Raw genomic sequence first — 22389 nt, 5'->3', positions numbered from 1 at the left:
GCACTCATGAGGGAAGTTGAGCAGAGAACAGGAAGTATTTTCCCTCAAGAGGAAATAAAGTCTTGTTACAGTGAAATCAGCTGACCTCGTGGCTTCTGTCGGGGAGGAATGCATGCAGAGGAGAGAGACAGGCAGATAACTCAGAGGATCTCCCTTCAGCGCACACACAAACACACACACACAAGCTCTGTCCTCCTCCCGCCCTCCCTCACTTTCTCTCTCACTCGCCCACTTACTCAGTATCGTTTCATCTGTCTCTCTCCCCCTCTCACACTCTCAGTTGCTGCGCTGACGGATGGGGATACACTGCCAAAGGAGGACTTAGGGGCGAGAAGAGAAGTGTTTCTTTTCTTCCCTGGTGTGTTTTCTTTTCTCTTCCGCCTGGCTTCCCCTCATGAGCTGTTAATTCCAGCCCCGGTTACCGAGGATGAGGAGGATCTATTTGTGAGGAAGGGCGCAACAAAGGAAGAGGGGAAACAAGGAGCAACAGGGTGGTACATTTTGCCAGTGAGCAAAAAGACCTTTCCTTTTCCTCCAGGCTCGTGCAAAGGTTAGTGAGGAAAAGCTGCTTATCATTAAAGCAAACACTGCCTGCTGTTATTGTTTTACCCTCTGTTCTGTACTTTATTTCTCACAAGACATTTGCTTTTCAAAGCTTTTTATGTGCCTTTCTTCCCTTAGCGTCTATTAAGGCTTAGATGAAACGTCCTCACAGAGCAGTTATCTTAAGTGAGAGCAGTTATTATAATTAAAAGTCCCTCAGATTTATTTTCCATACAGCAAGTCCCCAGGTGAATTACGGAAGTTTAATTCTAGGTCAACACGACTGTATAATTCCCCGAAGGTATACAGTACAGTTGTCAGGTGGAGTCTCTCTTTTAGGTGAGGTAACAGCGAGCGAGAGGAAGGAAACTGTGAGGACAGCTCGCTCTCATCACCCGTCACTTTATACAGGAGGTAATTAAGCAGGACTGGCAGCCGGTAACTTGGAAACAGGCGTGTGGGAGACGCATGGTGGCACAGGATAGGATTTAGAGGAAGGAGATTCCCTTTGTTCATTCACACAAAAGCCTGCTCCTCCTGTGAAATATCCCGCTCTCGCTCATGTGTACGTGTGAAAACTGGCCCAGGGGCCACAGGTTTGAGCTTTTATGATTTTGCATGACAAGGGACATTGTGTGGAACAAGTGTGTGTACTGCAAGCGCATAGAAAGTGTGTTGTGTGTTTGTGTGTGTGCCCGTGCAATGCATGCATATGGACAATACGTCTCTTGGGTGTGTTTTGGAAGAAGTGAGTCTCTAAGGTAAGCCCACATGTTTAATTAGCACAAGTGGAAGAAATTAGGCATGCTTTGAAATAGTCAGACAAAAGGACAATAGCAAATAAGAAATAAAATCCCATTAGGGATTGTGGTTCCTTGTTGTGATGCCTGGGTGAGGCATTGTGTATTTCTTTACTGAATGGATGAATGAGCTCCCTGAGGACTCTGTGAGACTGTATTTATTTACAGTAGGTGATCGCAAAAATTCTCCTTGAAGACTTTCAAGCTCAACATTTACCACAAAGCCTTCCAGCAGGTGGGGTGGGGGGCGGGTTGATGAAAAATGTATCAAAGAAAAGTATTGTGCTCTCGGTATAAACACAGGTGGAGGCACGTAGGGCAATTATTCTGAACTGTGTGTGTTTTGACACAAAAGGACGGATATTACATAAGCCTAAGCCTCGCTGTCCATTAATTTCAGTGACAGCAAAGTGTTGGTCTACATTCAGCAGGATGTGTTTATACAAAAACCCCAAAGTGAAGCTTTTAAAAGGGATCATTAAGCAGCGAGCAAGTGCGATGACCTACCCTGCTTTCTGTTTAGTCTGGACCTTAGACAGTCACCTCCATGGCAGGAAGAAACATTAGACAGCTCGGGACAGTTGGGTCTGGACACAAATGACAGTAAAGGGTAATAAGACTACACAATTAATCCACATTTTATCAAATATAAAACAGGGTAAAGGCAAAATATGTGAAACATCATTTTTTAATAGGGCTACAAACAGTATTCGACAGTTTGTACAGATCCTCCTTAAAAATCAGACCACAATCATAGTTATCATTTTAATTCGTATTATCTAATGATAAATGTTTCAAAACGGATTATTCCCTCCTATATCTTGAATCATATCATAAACACAATAATAGTGAAATAGTCGCTATTAGTAGTTTTTTTCCAAATCGTGACACACACACACACACACACACACACACACACACACACACACACACACACACACACACACACACACACACACACACACACACACACACACACACACACACACACACACACACACACACACGTCGTGACCGGTGGCTTGGCAGCAGCCCTGAAGGTGAACATTGTGAGTGAGGATCATTTCACATTCAGAACAGATGATCAAACTGGTGGAACTGCAGAGTCGCTGGCGGCACCAGATGCAGACAATCTTTTGGCAGAGGAAGACTTGTTGGTGCCTAAAAGTCAGAGGCAAGAAGCTGAAATTATTACAACTGCGCTATCGTCATCTCACGGGTGGTGGTTCTTATCACGGTTTAGATAAGGCACGAAAACCCCCCCCAACTATCAGCTTTAGAGAACGGTGCTTTCCGTCACTGCACACAATCCAGCTTTATATCTAGACGTATCAGAGTGCAGACAGCGGAGGTTATTTAGGAGAGGGCACAAACTGAAACTGTATTGCAGTCTACTTTCTGTTCATGCTGAGATTGAAGCGTGTCCCCAGTTTATCACATACAAACAGAAGACACATTTTGGGCTGGAAATTGAACATTTCCTCAGCAAAGTATCTGATATTGCCAAATTCCTCCAATGTAGAAGAGTACTTACAGAAAGCTCATAACAGCCTGTCTTACTAAAGGTGCATCTTATTTACCAGCTCTTTATCGCTTGTGTTGAGCTACACACTCTCTCTAATCTATTATGTTTAACTTCCAATAACTTCCTTTGCTATTTCCACCCACTGAAATATGAAATAGAAGCATATATTCTGAATTTGAAAAGAGAAATAAAACAGGAAATTGACACCTGAGACAGAAAGTTAGTGTTGCCCCTGCTACACCAGCAAGAGGCAGAAGGGCCAGCATGAACACATAAATAAACAACTTAGGTTTTCACACTGGATTAGTTTAACTCAGTTTGATTGTCCCTGTTATTTTAACACTTCCACTGCTCTGTCCTCACCTGCGTATTGTTTGTGTAAAGATGTTTTTTTGATAAAGTGTAGCTGCAAACCACATTGGCCTGACGTGTGTGGGTAAACCAGCTGAAGGCCTAAAGGGAGCACAGCCACAAGCAAAGGTCAACATGATTGTAATGTTCACAACCATATTATGAAAGAAGTTGTCCTTAGGGCTGCAACATTGTTCTCGTTATCGTTGCATTTGGTTGTTATTTCTACATACAAATACTCAGTTTACCATCATATAAAACAAAAGAAACATACAAGTCAAGTCAATTTAAATAAAACTAAGCTCAGTCTAGCTTAACTCAAATACAGTGTCTTTATGTGCAAAACTGCCATTGTGAAAGGCTTGTGTTGTGTTGGCTTTCATGCTGTTTGGAGTTTTATCTTTTGGTAATTATTTAAAATACAACTGAATTTAAATATCAGCTTAAAGGCTAAAAAGTAAACCACGGAAATATATTGGTTTTCACATCTGACAGAACACAGACTTCAATTTGCCTTTTTGAGTGCACTGGATCCTCTTATCCCCCTCTCACCAAAAATCATTTTGAACTATTTCCAACCAAGTGTATAACTGATTAACTGAAAACAGCAATGGCAGTCAAATAATAACATACTTCACTCATTACAAACAGCAGCATGTTGTCACTGAGTGTGCACAGAAGTGTCTTGTTTTCTGATCTGCAGTGCAGAAAACTCTGCATTCATTTGGTTCATCTGGTCTGTCATTGTGACATCTCTCTCCCCGGGGTTCACAGCGAGTTCCCCGGCCCTGCGCTTCTTTGTGTGTGTGGGTGTACAGTATGTGTCTTTTAATATTCATGCGTTAATTTGTGTTGATCTGTTTGTGCGCCTGGTGGAAAGAAGGAGTTCAAAAGAGCAAAGGTGTGTGTACAGTATATATGTGCACTGAGAGAGAGGCTGACAGGTTCCTTGATGAAAAGTTGCTTTGATGCCGGCTTCCCCTCAGTATATGATTTCACCTAACAGATGATAATTTAGCGACGCACACAAACACTCAGTGCCTAGTCTCTACCTCCATGTGGCCCCTGTGTACTCTTCAAAGGCAGAAAGCCAACTAGCATTTTGTGCTATTATACTGTCAACGTTAATATCTGTAGCGCGCTCCTACTGCATGGATTCACCCTGACCTTTGGGCAACACGTACAACAGCAACACAAGTCAAATCTTTCTCTGCTTGTTTGCAGCTGATACAACTTGATGTCAATATGTCTAGATGAAGTATTTTCCTCTTCAATGTGTGTATGTACATTGCTTTGAAGTGTGTTGCTTCCCCGGGGCGAAGGGGATGTTTTCTTATTGGCATCAGGAAACGATTCCTCTTTTTGTGCAGTTACTGAAATGAGAGGCTGAAGGTATTCAAATAACAAACAAGCTTTTAACATGCAGACACCCAGTGGCTTTTTGAAATAACAGACTGTGTGTGTGTGTGTGTGTGTGTGTGTGTGTGTGTGTGTGTGTGTGTGTGTGTGTGTGTGTGTGTGTGTGTGTGTGTGTGTGTGTGTTCAACTCAAAAGGGAAGAAACATTACATTGATCCAAACTCCCTTGAGACCTTTGTAATATTGACTGAAAAGAAACTGTTCAATCACACATGAGTGATCTCTCACGAGGGAAATGTAATACTGCAACATTTAATATGCAAATGTGTATTTATGTTGTAGTATTAGTGTTCATTCTTGTTTATTCCCATGCATACATAATAAGCTACATCTGTTTATTTTGGTTAACAATTAAATTAAAACCTTGATTGAGGGAGGAAGTCAGGGGTCTTCTCTCTTGGGGGATTTTAACAGAGAACACACTCGAAGAATAACCGTACTGTTGACATAGCATGTAAATGTTTGCATGCATGACCCTACTCTAAATCAATGATCATTATTGGTCTGACCTGTGACCAACTCAGCTTTTCCACGTGGCCTCCTCTTCGACTTCGTTTGACCTTTAGGTGATCAGTGTTACATGTGACTTGGTGATGATGAGGGAACAACAATATTCTTGTTTTGTTTTGTGTTTCAGTAGAACTATGTATGTTCAAGTTGTTTACATTGCTAACAAACCACTTTATATTCACAACACAGAGCATCTTTCAAATGTTGGAGTCAACCAGAAATACAGACTATTTACTAACTAGTAAATCCAGAATGGTAAAATACTTGTATTTAACTAGCTAGATAACTAAAAGAACTGAATAACTATTTTCAAGATGTACCAAAAGTGTGAAAACTAAACATTCTCTTCAGGTCTTAAATATAATTTATATTGCTGAATTATTAATACTGATGCATTAACATGTAAGCGGCTTTTTAGTAGTGTAGCAATTTGACGAGAAACAACGCTACTGGTATAGTATTGTCTAATCATCTATTTTAATAAACATTGTGCCATAACTGATGATTTGAAGGTAGAATCTTATTGTTTTCGAATAAAACGTACTGTGGTGGAGAAGAAGTATAAAATAGGAGAAACATGAGATATTTAAGTAAAGCACAAGTACCTCAGAATTGTCTAAAGAACATTACTGGAATATATAGTTATCTTACAAACAAACAAATACATTTTGGCAAACAAGCGACAAGTTGTTTTTGTCACACTTTCAGCTACTTTGCCTTTGCAAACACAGAGACAAATTTAGATGTAATCTGTGTTATAACTCCTCATTTACAGAGTCTTACAAGCAGGTTACATTACAATACTGTATGTACTGTACTGTATGTGCTCCTACGTGACAAAGAACAAGATTTATAGTTACATGTATTGAAATGTAGTGAAATCGACAGGCAGATAGTACAGTAAAGCCACTTCAACATCAGTAGAATACACGCTCCCAATCCACACCAACTGAAATGCTCTGCGCTCAACAAGGTCCATATAAAGCTGTGTGTCGGCCTGACCTTCCCCCCCTCCCCCTCTGAGGTGTTGCAGGGAGGGAGCAGATGCGAGTGACAGCAGAGATGCATGGGGAGAGGACGAAGGGCTAAACGTCGGACGGCGTCAGACAATGGATGTTGATTATCGAGCCGGAGGTGCAGCAGAGCCTCTGTCACTTTAGCTCAGCCGTGCTACATAGAGAGAAAAGCTTTTATCACCAGATAAAAGGAGCGTGTTGTCAAGGTAGAGGCTTACATGCATTTACATCGTCCACAACAAGTGGCAAGGGACAGGGCTGAAGGAACAGCTGGGCACGCAACCTCTGGATCAGCAATGAAGATGCTCGCTTTATTCTTGTTGGAAGTGATAAGGCATGGAAGTACTTGTTAGTCTTTGTGTCAACATTGTACAGTATATGGACATTTTCAGATTATATTTTGTGAAATATCTGGCTCTATATAGCAACTGAATGCTCCACTATTTTCACCTCACTAATAGTTAACTGAATTGTCTGCTGTATGGTGCTGAGCAGGTATTGTACACTGAGCCTATATTGGTGTTTCACTGAGAACAACCTCATGGTGCAGTAAGTACACAATGATATAGAGTCAGAAAGTTAAAGGTGGGGTAGGTCATTTTGGAGAAACCAGCTGGAGTGCGCTTGAATTTGAAAATACACAACCGGAGAAAATCTGCCACTTCCTTATAGAGCCCCTCCTCCAACACACACGAACGCGCACATGACCAATGAGGGCACGAGATAAGTTTGTGCACAGATGGAAGGCTGACAGGCAGGTAGGCCATCCAGTTATTTTAGCCGGACCGGCTAAAATGATTGGTCGTGCTTTTTACAGTACCACGGCTTCCACAGATGACATTTTGTTATGGATTTTTTGTCAAAGCACTTGAGATATTCATTGCTATCGGGATGTTAAGAGCATTCCATGGAATATAACAAAAAGTGTATCTCGAGCCTGTTTCTCAAACTTACCTACCCCACCTTTAAGTTACAGTAAATAATAACTGTGGGTTGAACAGAAAAACTTAAAAAGGTGTAGCTCTTTTGAAGCAACACAAACACCATTTTACATTGTGTCACCTTTCTTTTAACATTGTCATTTGTTATATATGTTATTATAAAATACCTGAGCCAATTCCATTTGGCTCAGGTATTTTATATACCTTCAATTCCATTTACACGGCTAAAAGCCCTAAAAATAACTATTTAGTTGGCCTTTGAAACACAAAAAACATCTACTTTAACATGCACAGATAACATATGGCTGTTAAATATATTTTTCTCAAAAAAGCAATACGTCTTCTTCTGAAAGACTATTGAAGTACAGTAAAGATTGTGCCTCCGAGCCAGCAGTCATCGTGGGCAAATCTCTGGGGTTTTTCGCCCTCGCTCAAAACAATACATTATTTCAGTTTTTCTTCCCACCGGCGGTACACCTCATTGTTAAAGCAGGAGACACATTAATGCTGGCATTGGTACGAAGCAGGAAATGCATTAATGTGGATAAAAGGTGCGTGTGTGTGTGTGTGTGTGTGTGTGTGTGTGTGTGTGTGTGTGTGTGTGTGTGTGTGTGTGTGTGTGTGTGTGTGTGTGTGTGTGTGTGTGTGTGTGTGTGTGTGTGTGTGTGTGTGTGTGTGTGTGTGTTCGCCTGTGGGAGATAGGGCTTTTGTTTCTCAAGTCAGCCATCACTGAGCCTCCTGCTTTACATATTGTAATTGCACAAATCAGAAAATCCTCATTACATGGGGTGTAAACTCAACTGTTATGTGTGTGTGAACATTGGTCTACATTTTAGCACTGAACGTATGTGCTCACCATGCCGACAGAGATAATGTATTACTTAAAGACTCGCTATAATCCATGAGTCATTATGGGCTCAAATGACTATAATTATTTTATTCGCCATGTAATGTAATGTCTGGAAATAATCCCTTTCTCCAATAATGACTAATAAGAATTTAAATATATGCAATAATCACGTCCACATTATCAGTGAATAACAGCAGGTAACTGCTAATAAGAAAATTCATTTCAAGTCACATAAATCGTTTCTTTTAGAGGAGACTTCAGAGCATTTAGCAGAAATGTATAATATTAGAGCTTATAGTTGAACTCACTGGCATTCGGGGAGCAATTCAGGACAAAATAGGAAGTTATTATTCACAGGAGATCCGCCAAACTCATGCAAACCTGAGTTGAGCTCACTCTCCGTGGGTCAGTGTCAGGACAGCCTCATTAATGAGGCGCAATCCCACTATGAGGGCCAGTCGACCAACACTTCCAGTAATGATCCCTGGAACGCCCCACAAACCTTGCATTTGAAGGTTTTTCTAACAGGCCATATAAACACGCTGCCAAAACACCATTAGAGTTTGGATGCGGAGCAGTGTGGATTATTATGGGTTCTCATCAGAGGTATTCTTGGCAGTATACAGTGCGACCGCTGCCCTCGTGCCCTCTGTGACCTCGAGGTGTTCAAGAGCTCTCCACATCTCTACAGGGGATCTGTCACGGCTATTTCTGGGCTTTAGTCTGGGGTGTTAAACCTCTTAAAACCGATTATTGTTCAGGAGGGTTATCTGAGGGTAAACCCACACCATGTGTCCAGGAAACTGTTGGATCAGACACACTCCAAAAAGTCACTTTGGATTATTATTTATCCTGGTATTTTTAGTGCGTTGACATTGGCAACATGAGAAACCTATAAAAACAGAGTCTTCTAATCACATATATAGTAATAGGCTCTATCTTATGGGTGCTATCTGTCCATGTTGACAGACTTTCATATATTGTAGCCTAAGGTAAATGTAAGTTTCTTTGTAAAGGTTGCAGTTACATGTGTAGGGTTAGGGTTAGGGGTCCATTTGCCCTTTGTTGGCTTTGTTCCCTGCAGCCATTCCTCTTTGTGTTTAGAAATGGTATTCCTGCTATAACAGTTTCAATTTCAAATCCATAACATTTTCAATAATTGTTTAGGAATCTCTTGCAAAGTTAAAGGCCAAAAACTAAAAAAGAGATACATTGATGGGAAAAGTGTTTAACCTACAACAAACCAAACAAAATATATACTTTAGTGTCTTTACTGTTACAGGCCTGTTTATTGTTGGTTTATTAGTATTGAATACCGTGAGATAGCTGTTGGAGCAGAACAATATATTTTTGCAAGAGCCAACTCTCAGTTTAGTGTAGCTCCACATCCAGGGTGGTCTGTGGAAACATAGAATATTAATGCACGCCAAAGGGGAGACAAGTAAGATTCAAAACACTGCTTTGTTTTATCTGCAGTTTTGTCATGCATTACTGTCCCATGTCATGATTTTCTCTTTCTTCATTTTCGAAATTCCCACAAGGCTATTTGTCTGTGGGTGGAAGCTATTTTAAACCCGGGGGTCAGGCAGATGATGACGGGGAGCGTTTCCAAGAGAAACCAACTGAGCCCAGAGTGGGGTGTTAATGCAAACAAACAATGCTGGCTTGTGTCTGGGAGATACTGTTCTGTCTGTCTGCATCACACACAGCTAATACAGGATATGTCTCCCAAACCCCGGAGCCAAAACAAGTTCTTCTGCATGAGTCACAGCGAAACAGCAAATAAAACTGAATTTGAGGTCTAAAGCGCCGATGCGTTGACAGATGAGGGCTTTGTGTTGCCTGCAGGCAGCTCAAACCTTGACGGAGCTGCGGTTGTAGGGAGCTGCTGAGGAACAATTCCTGAAGTACTTTCTTAGGCCTTGAAAGTGACTCTACTGTCACAGCTAGTGTGTCTCTGTGACATTTAGCAGTCAAACTCAACACAATCTGTTTGATCAAAGACATTCTTGTAAACTAGAAGATATGCTGCTCCACAGTAGGATTTCTACTAAAGAATATTTTGAAAATCAATTTGATTAATCAATGGATCATCTGTCAAATGTTAACAAGTCCCTTAAGCGAAGTCTTCGAATGGCATGTTTTGTCTGACCAGCAGTCAAAAGCTAAGGTTATAGAAAAGCAAAACCCTGAATAGTTACTAAATGAACCTTATGGTGGGATTGGTTTGTCAAGTTTCCAGGGCCAGAATTAACTTTCAACTGATATTGAATAGCAGCTGAAACTGACTCGATGAATCAATTCACTTTGGAGATATCTTTAACTATGTTGAACCAACAATTCAGGAAATATACACATATGTTTGTATGTTTAAGTCAAGCCTGATGTTGCCTTACACATAAAATGATGATCCCATCTCTTCAACACAGTGAGCTATACGGCTTATTAATCAAACAATAGTACATTGGATAGGTACATGGTATTGGCCGGTACCCAAAGCCCAGTAATGGTGAGACATGCTTAGAGAAATTCATAGGAAAACATCTTTGACAGTGCTTCCCGTCCTCTTTTACATGTGAACCCTTAGTTTGAAGTGAGCATTGCTACTTTCGTTTTTGTCATGACCCGATCATTAAAGGGGACCTATTATGCAAAATGCACTTTTTGATGTCTTTTATACATAAATATGTGTCCCCGGTGTGCCAGGGAACTCACGCAGCGTCAGAAAATAAAACACTCTGGTTCCTCCGTACCCAAATCTCTAAAAACGGGGCTACAACGGAGCTGATCCAGATTTGCGTCCGATATGACGTAATATCGGAAATGTGGACCCACGGCACTATCAGAAAGTTGCTATCAGAAACAATGCCGACTGTTTTGGACGTAATATGGTCGGTGTTTACATTAGCATCGCTAACACTCATAGCTAACCTGTACTGGAGAGCATGTGTGTGAAGAAGCAGGAAATAAAAAGGAACTCACCTTGTGGTATAACCGGCAAGAGAGAAAGCCTTTGAGCTCCATACTGTTTCAGAAATAATCCTTGATAATCCATGATATGGCGTTTCATCACGGCAGTATCTAGTTTAGACAGTAGCTGCCGGGTCCCGCATGAGCTCAGCCCTTTTAAAGCTTTATACCCCAAATCAGCACTTTTGAAACAGGAAGTGAAATAGAGGGATATGAGGCATGGCTAGAATGAGTGATCTGTTTGGTATTTTGAGCAAAACACTTCATAGACATGTTTTTTATATATTTTTATATATCTGAGACCTATGCTATTGCCTACAAATAGCATGGTGCACGTTAACATTACAACAATAGTTGTATTGTGGTTAAAATGCCTAACATGCAGCCCAGTGATTAATCAACTTAGTATTTCAGTGCTATTCAAAAGAAAGCCTACCTTTTTCTGTTAGATAACATCAACAACCTTACATATCAGTTTCCCTTGCAGCATCAATTGAGATTCCTTCATACTGCATCAGAAACAAGACCTCTGCAGATCTGCATTATATTAAATCGGGCTCCAAAAAGATTCATCCCCCCACTGACTTTGAGACCTGGATTGTATAATGAATTCAACTTATTAGACTCCAGTAGATGTCTCATTAGCCGTCTCTCCTTCACTGCATGCATATATTTACTGCTAAGCAACTGTTTTCTTCCTGTTCATTTCTGATTCTGTCAGGAATAGACTCCTATCCCATCAGCTGCTGGATGATACTAATCCCTGGGTGTTCTGACGTGTTATAATTATCCCTTTCAGTCGTTCTATTTGCGGTTAAAACTTGAGACAAAGGATCAGTTTTATTCTCCTATCACCTTGGACTATATTTGATTGCTTATTCATGCTGAAATGAGGCTGTTGCAGTGAACCTGGTGGTTTAATTCCAGATGAATGCTGATCTTTTCCTCTGCAGAAATATAAACTTCAAGTCCTGCTACAGTAGATTGTCCTAATCAATGTGACACTGCTTTTCCATTACTACAAGGCTTACTGGAGCTTTGTAGGAAGAAGTCAATCAGAGTTATTATTCCGGTAAGATCCAGGGAGATACTCAGACAAATACCTCTATTATTTTCAAGTCTGCCTTTGTGATCCAAATTGATGATGAAGTGAGAATGGTTTCCATCAACATGACAGCTCTCAGCAGGTAGAAACACAGCAAGCCAGCAGCAGATGAAACTTTGATTACAGTTCTTCTCTCGTGTTAAGCTTACAAACCATTACCAAGTCAAAAACTGAAAAAGACCACCCATGCAGAAGGATGGCTGCACTCAACAAAAGCGGAGCCCAATATATTGCCGTATTAGCCAAACTCTCCACAACAAGCTCTATGGCAACCCTTCTGTGTTATTCTCCCTTTTCAGGTTGACTGTATTCATTGCCTGTACAATACACCGTGGGTGCTAATTATCAGACGTTACATCTTCTGTGACGTAAATGTCTCCCAAGCAACATCAAGCCACCAGACCAAAACACATCGCTGCCTCTGGGCTTCATTTAGAATATTTGATCTGGGATATGTATTCAGATGACTGATTATATAAACCAAAGAACAACCTGTGTTGATAAGTCAAATGTATGTGCAGCTCTGCAGCTCTGAGCTCCTGGTGATACACGCAGTTATTCCCCTGACTGTGCTTTAGCTGGTTGTTATGCAAAGCTACTTGGGCCTGTCTGTTTGGAGCAACTAACACACAAACAAAAAATACTGGAGAAATGTTCTGTGCCTTTTTATGGGTAATTAGGAAATGTGTTACCTCAATGACTAAATCATCTTTATTTTTGATGTTGATTTGAACTATTTAGATCAAATAAATATGCTAACAAAGAAAGTAGGATCCATGAATCAACCTCCTATTATCTTTACCTTTTTAAATCACTCTGTTTGATCTAATAATTGGGGAGCTTTCATTTAAAGGTCACCTATTATGCAAAATCCACTTTTTCATGTCTTTTATAAACATGTGTCCCCTCGGTGTAAAGAGATCCTGAAAGAGATTTGTCACATTCTTCATGGGCGCAACCCACATACTCAGCTCTGCTGCCCATCCCACAAATGCTTGTTCCTCACAAATGTGGTGCCATTGGAAAGGTAAGAAAACAGGCTTTCCAACGGTATAAGATGTATTGCCAAGAAGCATTGTTACCACAAAGAAATCATCAAATGTCCTTATGTGTTAAGTTTATATTGATGAAAAACAGTTTAATAGGGGACCTTTAAACTTTCAGGGCAATACAACTAAATGCAATGTTTATTTAATAGCATTTCCGAGACTATCCTAAATTAAATGCAACGAATTACATTTAAATCAGCAGCATGCAGCTCAGCATTACATTTGATCAGAGCCTGAGGTTATTATAGCTGGCCCTTTAAGCCAATAAATGGTCTTTCCAAGAAGGAACACACTGAACAGTACATTCTTACCAGTAAGTAACATTCTGGTTTTATTTAACAGTAAGAGGAATTGCTTTTGACCTACAGTCAACTTCTCTTGTGAAATTAGTTCCAGCTGTAGAAAAAGATGATCCTTCGTAGTGTTGGACATCAGTGATGCAAGGAAAAACGTTTGCAAGGTTTCAGTTACAAGTTGAGTTTTTAACAATTTAGCATGGATTATTTTTGTCTACAGTATGTGTGATGGAGATATACTATAATTATAGCCAATACAAAACAATAATTTCCGTGGATTAAGTAACCATTCCACATTAAATATACTTTCTTTTTCAGTGTCGTTATAAAAAAAGCTGGTGTTTCAGTCACAACCACCTCTGGCTTCATCTGCCTTTTTATAACAAAATATCTCAATGAGCTCCACGTATTGAAGTATAACACGTTTTGACACTTGTGAGATGAGAGCTTTGGTATCAGTAAGGTTCCCTGAGTTTAAGTATCATAAAGTTATAGGGAGAAAAAAGTTGTACGCACTCACCAACAGTTTGAATCCTTCTTTTCAACAGTGCTTACCATAATAATTGTCACGAAACCAGTTGTGCTGGAGAGGTAAGATATAAAGATGTTAAAAAAATGATTGAAAAGGACCTATTAGTAAAATATTTCATATTGTTTTATGTTACGAAAAAATTCCTTGGAGGTGAGACCCTGGTTTACAGCCATGCAAAACTGTGTTAACATGACTTGGTCTTGTGACAAACTCAACACAAACCTCGGACACTACAACCATCCAGTTCAGGCCTCAGGCTGCCACTCATTGACAATATCGCTGCACACAATTCAACTCTGTGCCAATGGTGATCATTAGATCATAGCTCTGAATCTCCCAACATGGGCCCGTATCCTAATGGAGCTCCATTGGGCTGCTGAGTGGAGCCCTAATTTCATCAGAAGTGAATGAAACCCAATTTATTATGATGACAGTCAAAGGGAGCATCAATTAGGCACGGGGCTCGTCGCAGCAGAATACTGATCGCTGTTTGGACTCGAGCCCATCAGCAGAAGCAGATATGAGATGCAGCCAGACACACACACATTTCCCGAGTGATGTGGGAGTCACATCTCTAAACTGCACCTCAGTCCCAATGCTCACAAACTTGTGTGTTTTAGGGTGATTGATAACACACATTAACACGGATTAAGACCCAGCGTAGCAACAGAGAGTGTATTTGTGTGCTCTGAGGAAAACACAAACCTCATAATGAGGCAGAGCGAGTGCATAAATATCCAACTACTATCATCCACACAGGAGATAAAAGGTTATGTTAATACTCAAAATGACAGGCCTAAATGTTTTAACTAAAAATAAAGTTAGGTTGTAGCAGGAGGGAGAATTCTTATGTTGAGATCCTGCCTTTAAAAACTTGAAAGCTTCTTAAATGAAAGACTTAGCCGGCCAGAATAAATAAATAATGATGTCTAGAAAGCACAATAACATGTTGGTGACTTTAAAGTTAATGTTTGAACAAAGATAAGACTTGGACAAGAATATTCATGAGATGAGGAGGCGTCGCATATCACTGTGTAATCTGAGAATAATCATAAATCTTCCCCTGCACGTTCCCTTATCAAACATCTGACAGATTTTCTGCGGCGTGCTCATGATAAAAAATGCTGTTAGATTCAAAGTGGTAGCTGTAGTAATTGGTCACTTAATATTTCCTTCTTATGTCAGGCAACAATAGAGTTATATGTACACAAGCTGTGTGCTTTTGGTTTGCTAGGAATGTGTTAGTTGTTTACATTTTTCCTCTCATGCTGTAACAGCCTTTACATTTACTCTGAGAGTGGCTAACCCCGAGTTGTCATGGTCTTTATGTATATTTGACTTGGATCTCAGACATAAACAGCCAGTAGCTCCATCTGTGTTGCACGCCTGTTCAGCGGCGCAGTACATTTCAGTCCCAGGGAGCGGTGTACAATGTTGTGTATTTACATGTTCTGCTTCACTACCATCAGGGTCATTAAACAAACCCTTCACATCCACTTCTTCTTTGCAAACAAATGCAGAGCTGTGATGAAGTGAACCTTGCCCTTGTGCAGACAGTGCAGCACAGGCAGTAACGTCACAATGGTGCGACTCCGTGTGACCAAATAATGTGTTGTAAAAGACACAGGAGAAAAAACAGGAGTCTTGAGAAGATGGGAATCCCTCGTTGAACTGCACATGTTGTCAACTGACAGTAGACTACACTCAAGCTCTCACCAGAAGTAAAAAGAGAGGAAAAACATTAAAAAAATGCTACTTTAACAAGTCTCCTGGGATCTCAGCTGCCTGGCTTTCTGAAGAGGGAACAGCTTGTCCGATCAAAACGCTTTAAAAGACTCCAACAGAGGCAGCCTGCTGTGCTCCACATACGTATTCTGTCCATACAGTACAGCTTTGTGTATTGCTTTCATCGTGTGAAACCATCAGCCCGTGCTGTTTGGATTACGTAAGAAAGCGGGGCAACACCAGGGAGCTCGAACACGTAGAACAACAGTAACTTACTCAGCAGCTGACAGGCAAAGGGATTCTCCAAGGTGTTGACACAACTTTACTTTCCCACAATACATTTGTTTATCCAGGAAGGCACAATTAAACAGCCACATATTTAAGTAATGCTTGATTTCACATTCATGCGGCTACACACCATGTTTCTAACCAGCTAGGGTCTTCATCTGCCCCTGAGGGAACACACACACATATATATATATATCTCAGGGGAAACCCCCTGGTTATAGGAATAGGGTCTCATCTAAATTCAGTTAAATCGGGTCAGGTAGGATCCCATTGTTTTGCTCCAAGTGAATATGTGTATATGTGTAATACCCAAGTAGATCTAAGCGCCATCACATTTGATCATGTGATGTTTCAAGATCTTTGTAAGGCTGTTTGGTAACTTGGGGTGAATCCTGAGGCTTAAAGTACACAGATGAGTATATGAGGCCCTTTTCAGATCAATCGTCTTTTTATGAACAAAAAAATTATAACTACGCACATAGAGGTTTTAGAGGTGTGCATCACCCAACCTTCTCTAAATCTGAAGTCAGCTATGCCCGCGTTCTGCATGGATTAGCCAGGTGGGCAGTGATGTGAAAGCTGTGAAAATGGTTAAGTGCTTCGTCTCTCTGCACATTCTTGACAGCCCGCTTTCTGTACTGGCAGCATAGTATAGTATATATAGTACATATACTATACTATGCTGCCAATATGTATACATACTATATAATATATGGTATAGCTATATATTATATAGTATAGCAAGTATACATATTGATGGTAAATATTTATCATTGCAGCTCTATGGTATGCAACCTCTCTATCATTTGTTGTACTACTAACTTATTCCCCTTCATCATCTCCTCTTGATTATACCAACCACATCATCATCATCCCAGCTTCAAAAGGTAGCTGCTCTATAAAATGATATATCACTTTGGGATTCTGACACGGTGAATGACGATCATCGGTTCAAGTGAATCAAAGTGGTGTCTCAAAACAAAACTTTCCCCTCAGATTTCTGTGTACCATACTCTGCACTTTCTTCACCAAAACAACTTGCAATCATTTGAGAAAAAGACAAACAGGATACGAAGGTGATGCAACATCACACTGGATGTGATCTGCCATAGCAGCTCTCCTACACTTCTCGTTGTTGCTCCTTATATGTGGTTTTCTTTCTGCTGTCAGCTGCTGAGGCTCGTCAATAATTCAGGACTCGAGTTTTGTTACACATTGCATGCAGCTTCTGCAGAGAGAAGGTTTCACTTTCTTTGCACAAACTTACAGCCAAAGCCCTCGGGGGTCTTGAGGTCATTTGCTGATTCTGGTACTTAAAGTGAAATTGAATACATGTCATGAATATTGGAGATTTGATGGCTTTAAGGAGCAAATACGCATTTTTCCAACACTTTTCAGAACGACCTGGCATAAAGCTTGTGCAGATAGCTAGCTTTGGTGTCTTGCATTTTAACCACCCTCAAATGTAAACAAACCATCCATTATCGTCCCTGTTTTCGGCTCTTGCTGGGTTCCTCTGTCACATGTGGGGCCACTGATAAGAGCTTCAAAGTCACATTCAACAACAAGGTGATGCTCAACTTTACTAAAGTAAAGCCACTGCTAAATTCAAATGGTTCATTGACGGAGTTTGTAATATATTACGATCGATTTCACCCTTAACTTATGCATGGGCAGGGACCGTTTACGTGCAATGTCCTCCGGTACTATTAAAGGAATAATTACCAAAGAACAGGAACAAGCGTGGCAAAGCACAACGTTACGCCATCCCATTAATCTATTTGAGCAACAGTGAAGGGATATCTGTGACACAGCTTTAAATCTAACTGTACAGTGATAGATGAGTTCACAAACTCCCAGGATGCATCATTTACAGGAAAACTGCTCTTCAGCAGTTCTGCTATCAAAACTCTGAACTGTGCTGAGGGAGCAAGTTATGTTATTCATTATTACATATTTGGTTTATAAAAACATTTATCTGAGAAAGCCCATCTTTTTATTGCATTTTCTTTACTGCCAAGTAGTTGTATAATAACATATCTGCTGGCTATTAGATCATTCTTTTTTTAAATCTTAGTTCTCAACAGGGTAAGCTGATCAAAAAGCAAGATAAAAGTTAAATATTAATAAGAGAAATATATTCATTATTTACTCTTAGTTCTCTATTCAATATTTTTGTGCTGACATATTGCATCAGTAAGCATTATTTGTTCTTCCAGGAAAGTTTGAAGAAAGGCAGAATTACTGATGCAACCAACCGTAATGCTTTTTATGGGTTTGTAATCCGTAATAAAAAATAATACAAGTACATATGATTTAATAATTGATTTATCATTGAAAGGTGAATCCTCTATTAGGGTGATTTGCATGCTTACTACCTGATTATAAATGTCAAATAACATACTCAAATGTAATGGACTTGTCAATCAAACTAACTATTATTTTTGTTATTGGTTGTTTGAATAAAAACATGAACAATAAGTACAATACTGTAAATCTACAACATGCGTTTCCAAATCTAAAATGCCAGCATAGAGTGCAAACATTCCTCCTGTCAAAAACAGAAAAGAAAATGTTACTATGTCACTATAGGGATTTTGGCCGGAGTGCCACTTTCAATTTAAATGAATGCCCAAGCCATCATATTCTGTAAACCTGAGGACAGATTTCAGACGGCATGATGGGAGCTCTCTGCCAGACAAGCTGTCCACACAGTGGGGAGGAACTTCCAGAAATCTGAATCAAATCTCTTCATCTTTCCTCTCTCTGCTTGTCTTGTTCCCATCAGGAGTCCTGACTCCCAGCAGCAGCAGCCATGTGAGAGGAGCTGTCAACAAGCAAAGGATGCCCACGCCCAGCTAAAGCAGAGCCGCCCCCCCCATCCATCCCCTCTGCTCCCTCCCTTCTTCACACATGAGGACGAGAAGATGACTATCACCAGCCGGCAGTCCTTCAATGTCCTGACGGTCATCTTCCTCCTGCTGTCCACTGCAGGTCTGTAAAGTTTTCTGTGTGCTTATCTGTCTGGCCTTCAAAAGTTCATATTTATTTTATTACATGGGCCTCTAGACACTCGTATAAGATGTTCAGAGTGTTCTTAGATTATATAGGCATGCTCGAAGCAGCTTCTATAAACGTTGGATGCTCCAAAAAGTCACAGTCCTTTACAGAGTGAGCCAGCAGGGCCATGAACTAAATACAGAAAACAACCCTAAAATAAACAGTTTTAGTAGGAGATAGAAGTTGACAGCTGATGGCCAGAAGTTAAGTCAGAGACACTTAAAGGTAGGGTAGGTAATTCACTTCAGAAACACTTTTTGTTATATTCCATGGAATGCTCTTAACATCCCGATAGCAATGAATACATGAAATGCTTTGACAATAAATACATATAAATATTTCATCTGTGGAAGCCGCGGCGCTGTAAAAAGCACGACCAGTTATTTTAGCCGGGCCGATGGCCAACCTGCCTGTCAGCCTTCCATCTCGTGCACAAACTTATCTCGTGCCCTCATTGGTCATGTGCGCGTTTGTGTGTGTTGGAGGAGGGGCTCTGTAAGGAAGTCTGAAGGAAGGGGCAGATTTTTTTCGGCTGCGTACTTTCAGATTCTAGCGCACTCGAGCTGGTTTCTCCATTCTTGCCTACCCTAACTTTAACTTAGAAACATTTATTGCCAAAATATAAAGTATACTTGGCAGGAAAAGCGCTAAACCTCAAGGTGCTGTGTAAATGAGGCCATGCTGCATAAAACTGTGAAGAGAGCACATTATAACCCCAAAAGATAGAAAAGAAAGAACCCAGCCAACACATATCTCTCAGATAACATACATTATGCACAAGGGAAAAGATGCCAACTTCAGTTAAAATGTGACAAAATAGGGCAAGAGGAAGGATGGAGGGGAAACATCGGCACAAAAGCTAACAGGAGGAGAATTAGCATCAAAGTAAGAAAGGGAAATCTGTTAATAACGAGCCAATCAAAAGAAAAGTAACATGTTTTAACTTTACCATAAAAATGCATTTAACAGCCAACAGAGACGGGTGTTATACCTGGATTTCCACCCTTGCCACACCACAGAAAAATAAGTTTGACTACATCTTCTCTGGAATAGAGAAAATCCCTGCCATTGCAATGAATACTGTAAATTAGAAACCACAATGATTTAATACAATAACGTGACCGTACATCCAACTTCTAACTAAGAAGTGGATTTATTTAAGATTCATTATTTATTTGAATGAAATCAGTATTCAATTGTAATGTTTCTTCTGTTTTGTTGATGAATTTGCCTAAAAAACCATAACGTAAATATTGAAATATGTGAAAAATAGTCAGAAAGTTACATTATCAAGTTTGGTTTGATCGACATTAATAACAACTTGAATATATTCAATTGACAATATTATAAAACAAAGAATAAAAGCATATCACAATAGAGAAGCTAGAATCAGCAGGATTTTTGATTTGTTGATTGATAGGTTGATTGATTGATTGATTGAACACTCTGTTGTCCTATTGGTAAGCTGATGGCATGCAGTGTGTTTTAGAAGAAAAACATTTCTTCGTGTGAGTGAAGTCGTAATAAACTTCATAGGCAGCGACTGGTGTTCAGATGTTGAGGGTTTTTATCCGAGTGGTGGAGAGCGAGCCACAGCCAAGCCACGTTGAGGCCAAGCTGTTAACTGTATCCTAAATATTAAGAGGTGTTAATTAAATTAAACAGTTGCATGTGTTTACAACTGTATGGTTTCCAGCAGCTGTTGTTCATTTGAGAAGCCAGAGACTTTCCTTGAACTCTTTTCTTTTTAAAGCTTTACGTTTTGCATCATGAGAGGACTTTATGGTCCACTTTCCATGTTGAGGACGTCTGTTTCCTTATTGCCAGTGCTTATACCGACCAACTGTTCACCCCTCCTTCACATGCAAGGAGCTATAGGGTATAAATAACACAGGTTGATTGCAGAACCATAGTACACCAATCAAAGGGTCAAATAAAGGGTTTTCTCCCAATAAAAAAACACCTTTAACTTTTCCGTGTCCTTCAGCCCTCTTCATCTCACCCCCACTAATGCTCCTGGTTGTCAATGGGAAGATGGCTGGCCACACCGAGCTCATTATAATCTAAAAGAGCTCTCTCCTTTCAAATGCTGATCGCTCCCTGTCTGAGATTGCTGAAAGACTTCTATCACCCCGCAGCAGGAGTGGACCTTGAACTAAATCACAGTGACAACACTTCTACTGCCAGATTTTAGTCGGCCCTGATGAAAGGAAACACGGACGATAAAGACAGGTTACAGTAAAACTAATCTGGATGCACTTCACAGGAAACTGATTTTATTTGTGTTTAGACTGAGAATGATCAAGCAAAAATAAATCAAAGAGGTTTATTTATTATCGAATCAGCAGATGACACACTTGGAGCCAGATTGATCAGCATGTCTGATATCACCGCAGGACTTGGGCTTTCGCACCCGGAAATTGAATCAGGGTTTCACATTTCTTGCAGCTAAGAAATTATAAAAAAATATTTGCAGTTATTTAGTAGCAATGTAACCATTACACAGTCAGGTCGAGTTTATTTTAACTTTAAAGGGGACCTATCATGCAAAATGCACTTTTTGATGTCTTTTATACATAAATATGTGTCCCCGGTGCGTCAGGGAACTCACGCAGCGTCAGAAAATGAAACCCTCTCTCTTTTCCTCCGTACCCAAATATTTTAAAAACGGGGGTACAACGAGCGGATACAGATTTGCTGCCGATATGACGTAATTTCGGATGGTGGACCCACAGAGAGTTGCTATCAGAAACAATGCCTGACGTGTTTTGGACGTAATCTCGTCTTTGTTTACATTAGCAAGCCTCGCTAACACTCAGAGCTACCCTGTACTGTGCTTAAAAAGCAGGAAATACAAAAAGGAACTCACCTTGTGATAAACCTGAGAGAGAAAAAGCATTTGAGCTCCATACTGTTTCAGCTAAAATCCTTGATGTGGTTTAGAACAGGATGGCGTTTTATCACAGCAGAATTTAACTTTATCTCCGGTAGAATTCTGATCAGGCATTAGCTCCGCCTTCTCTTTTTTTTTTTTTCAAGCCAAGAACCCAACATCCGTGTTTCTCTAACAGGGCTGCAAAAGAGAGGTATGAGCAGTATGAGGCATGGCTACAAAGGGTGAACTGTTTGGTATTTTAAGCAAAAAACTTCACAGACATGTTTTGTATAGGTATGGGCCTACAATATATGTGTCCAATATAGGTCCACATTCAATTGTCCTTCGAAGCATATGTTGTTTACATTTCTGGCTCCCAATGTTAAAGGTGGGGTAGGTAATTTTGGAGAAACCAGCTCGAGATCGCTAGAATTTGAAAATACACAGCCGGAAAAAATCTGCCACTTCCTTACAGAGCCCCTCCTCCAACACACACGAACGCGCACATGACCAATGAGGGCACGAGATAAGTTTG

General features: G+C 40.3%; 1 protein-coding gene across 2 annotated transcripts in view; it reads left to right on the top strand.

Moving 5' to 3' along the window:
• The first annotated feature begins 245 nt into the window (after positions 1 to 245).
• The window catches only part of shisal1b (shisa like 1b), a 36853-nt gene continuing 14709 nt past the window's right edge, over positions 246 to 22389 (top strand). For both annotated transcript variants that reach the window (XM_034149422.1, XM_034149421.1), the window contains exons 1-2: positions 246 to 550; positions 18708 to 18913. In XM_034149422.1, coding sequence (XP_034005313.1) covers positions 18847 to 18913 — 67 coding nt within the window. In that variant the 5' untranslated portion in view covers positions 246 to 550; positions 18708 to 18846. The remainder of the gene's footprint in view (positions 551 to 18707; positions 18914 to 22389) is intronic.

This window comes from Trematomus bernacchii, unplaced genomic scaffold, assembly GCF_902827165.1.
Source record: "Trematomus bernacchii unplaced genomic scaffold, fTreBer1.1, whole genome shotgun sequence".
NCBI lineage: Eukaryota > Metazoa > Chordata > Actinopteri > Perciformes > Nototheniidae > Trematomus > Trematomus bernacchii.
The sequence above is the reverse complement of the archived record's forward strand: the minus strand, read 5'-3'. Positions and strand labels throughout refer to the sequence as shown.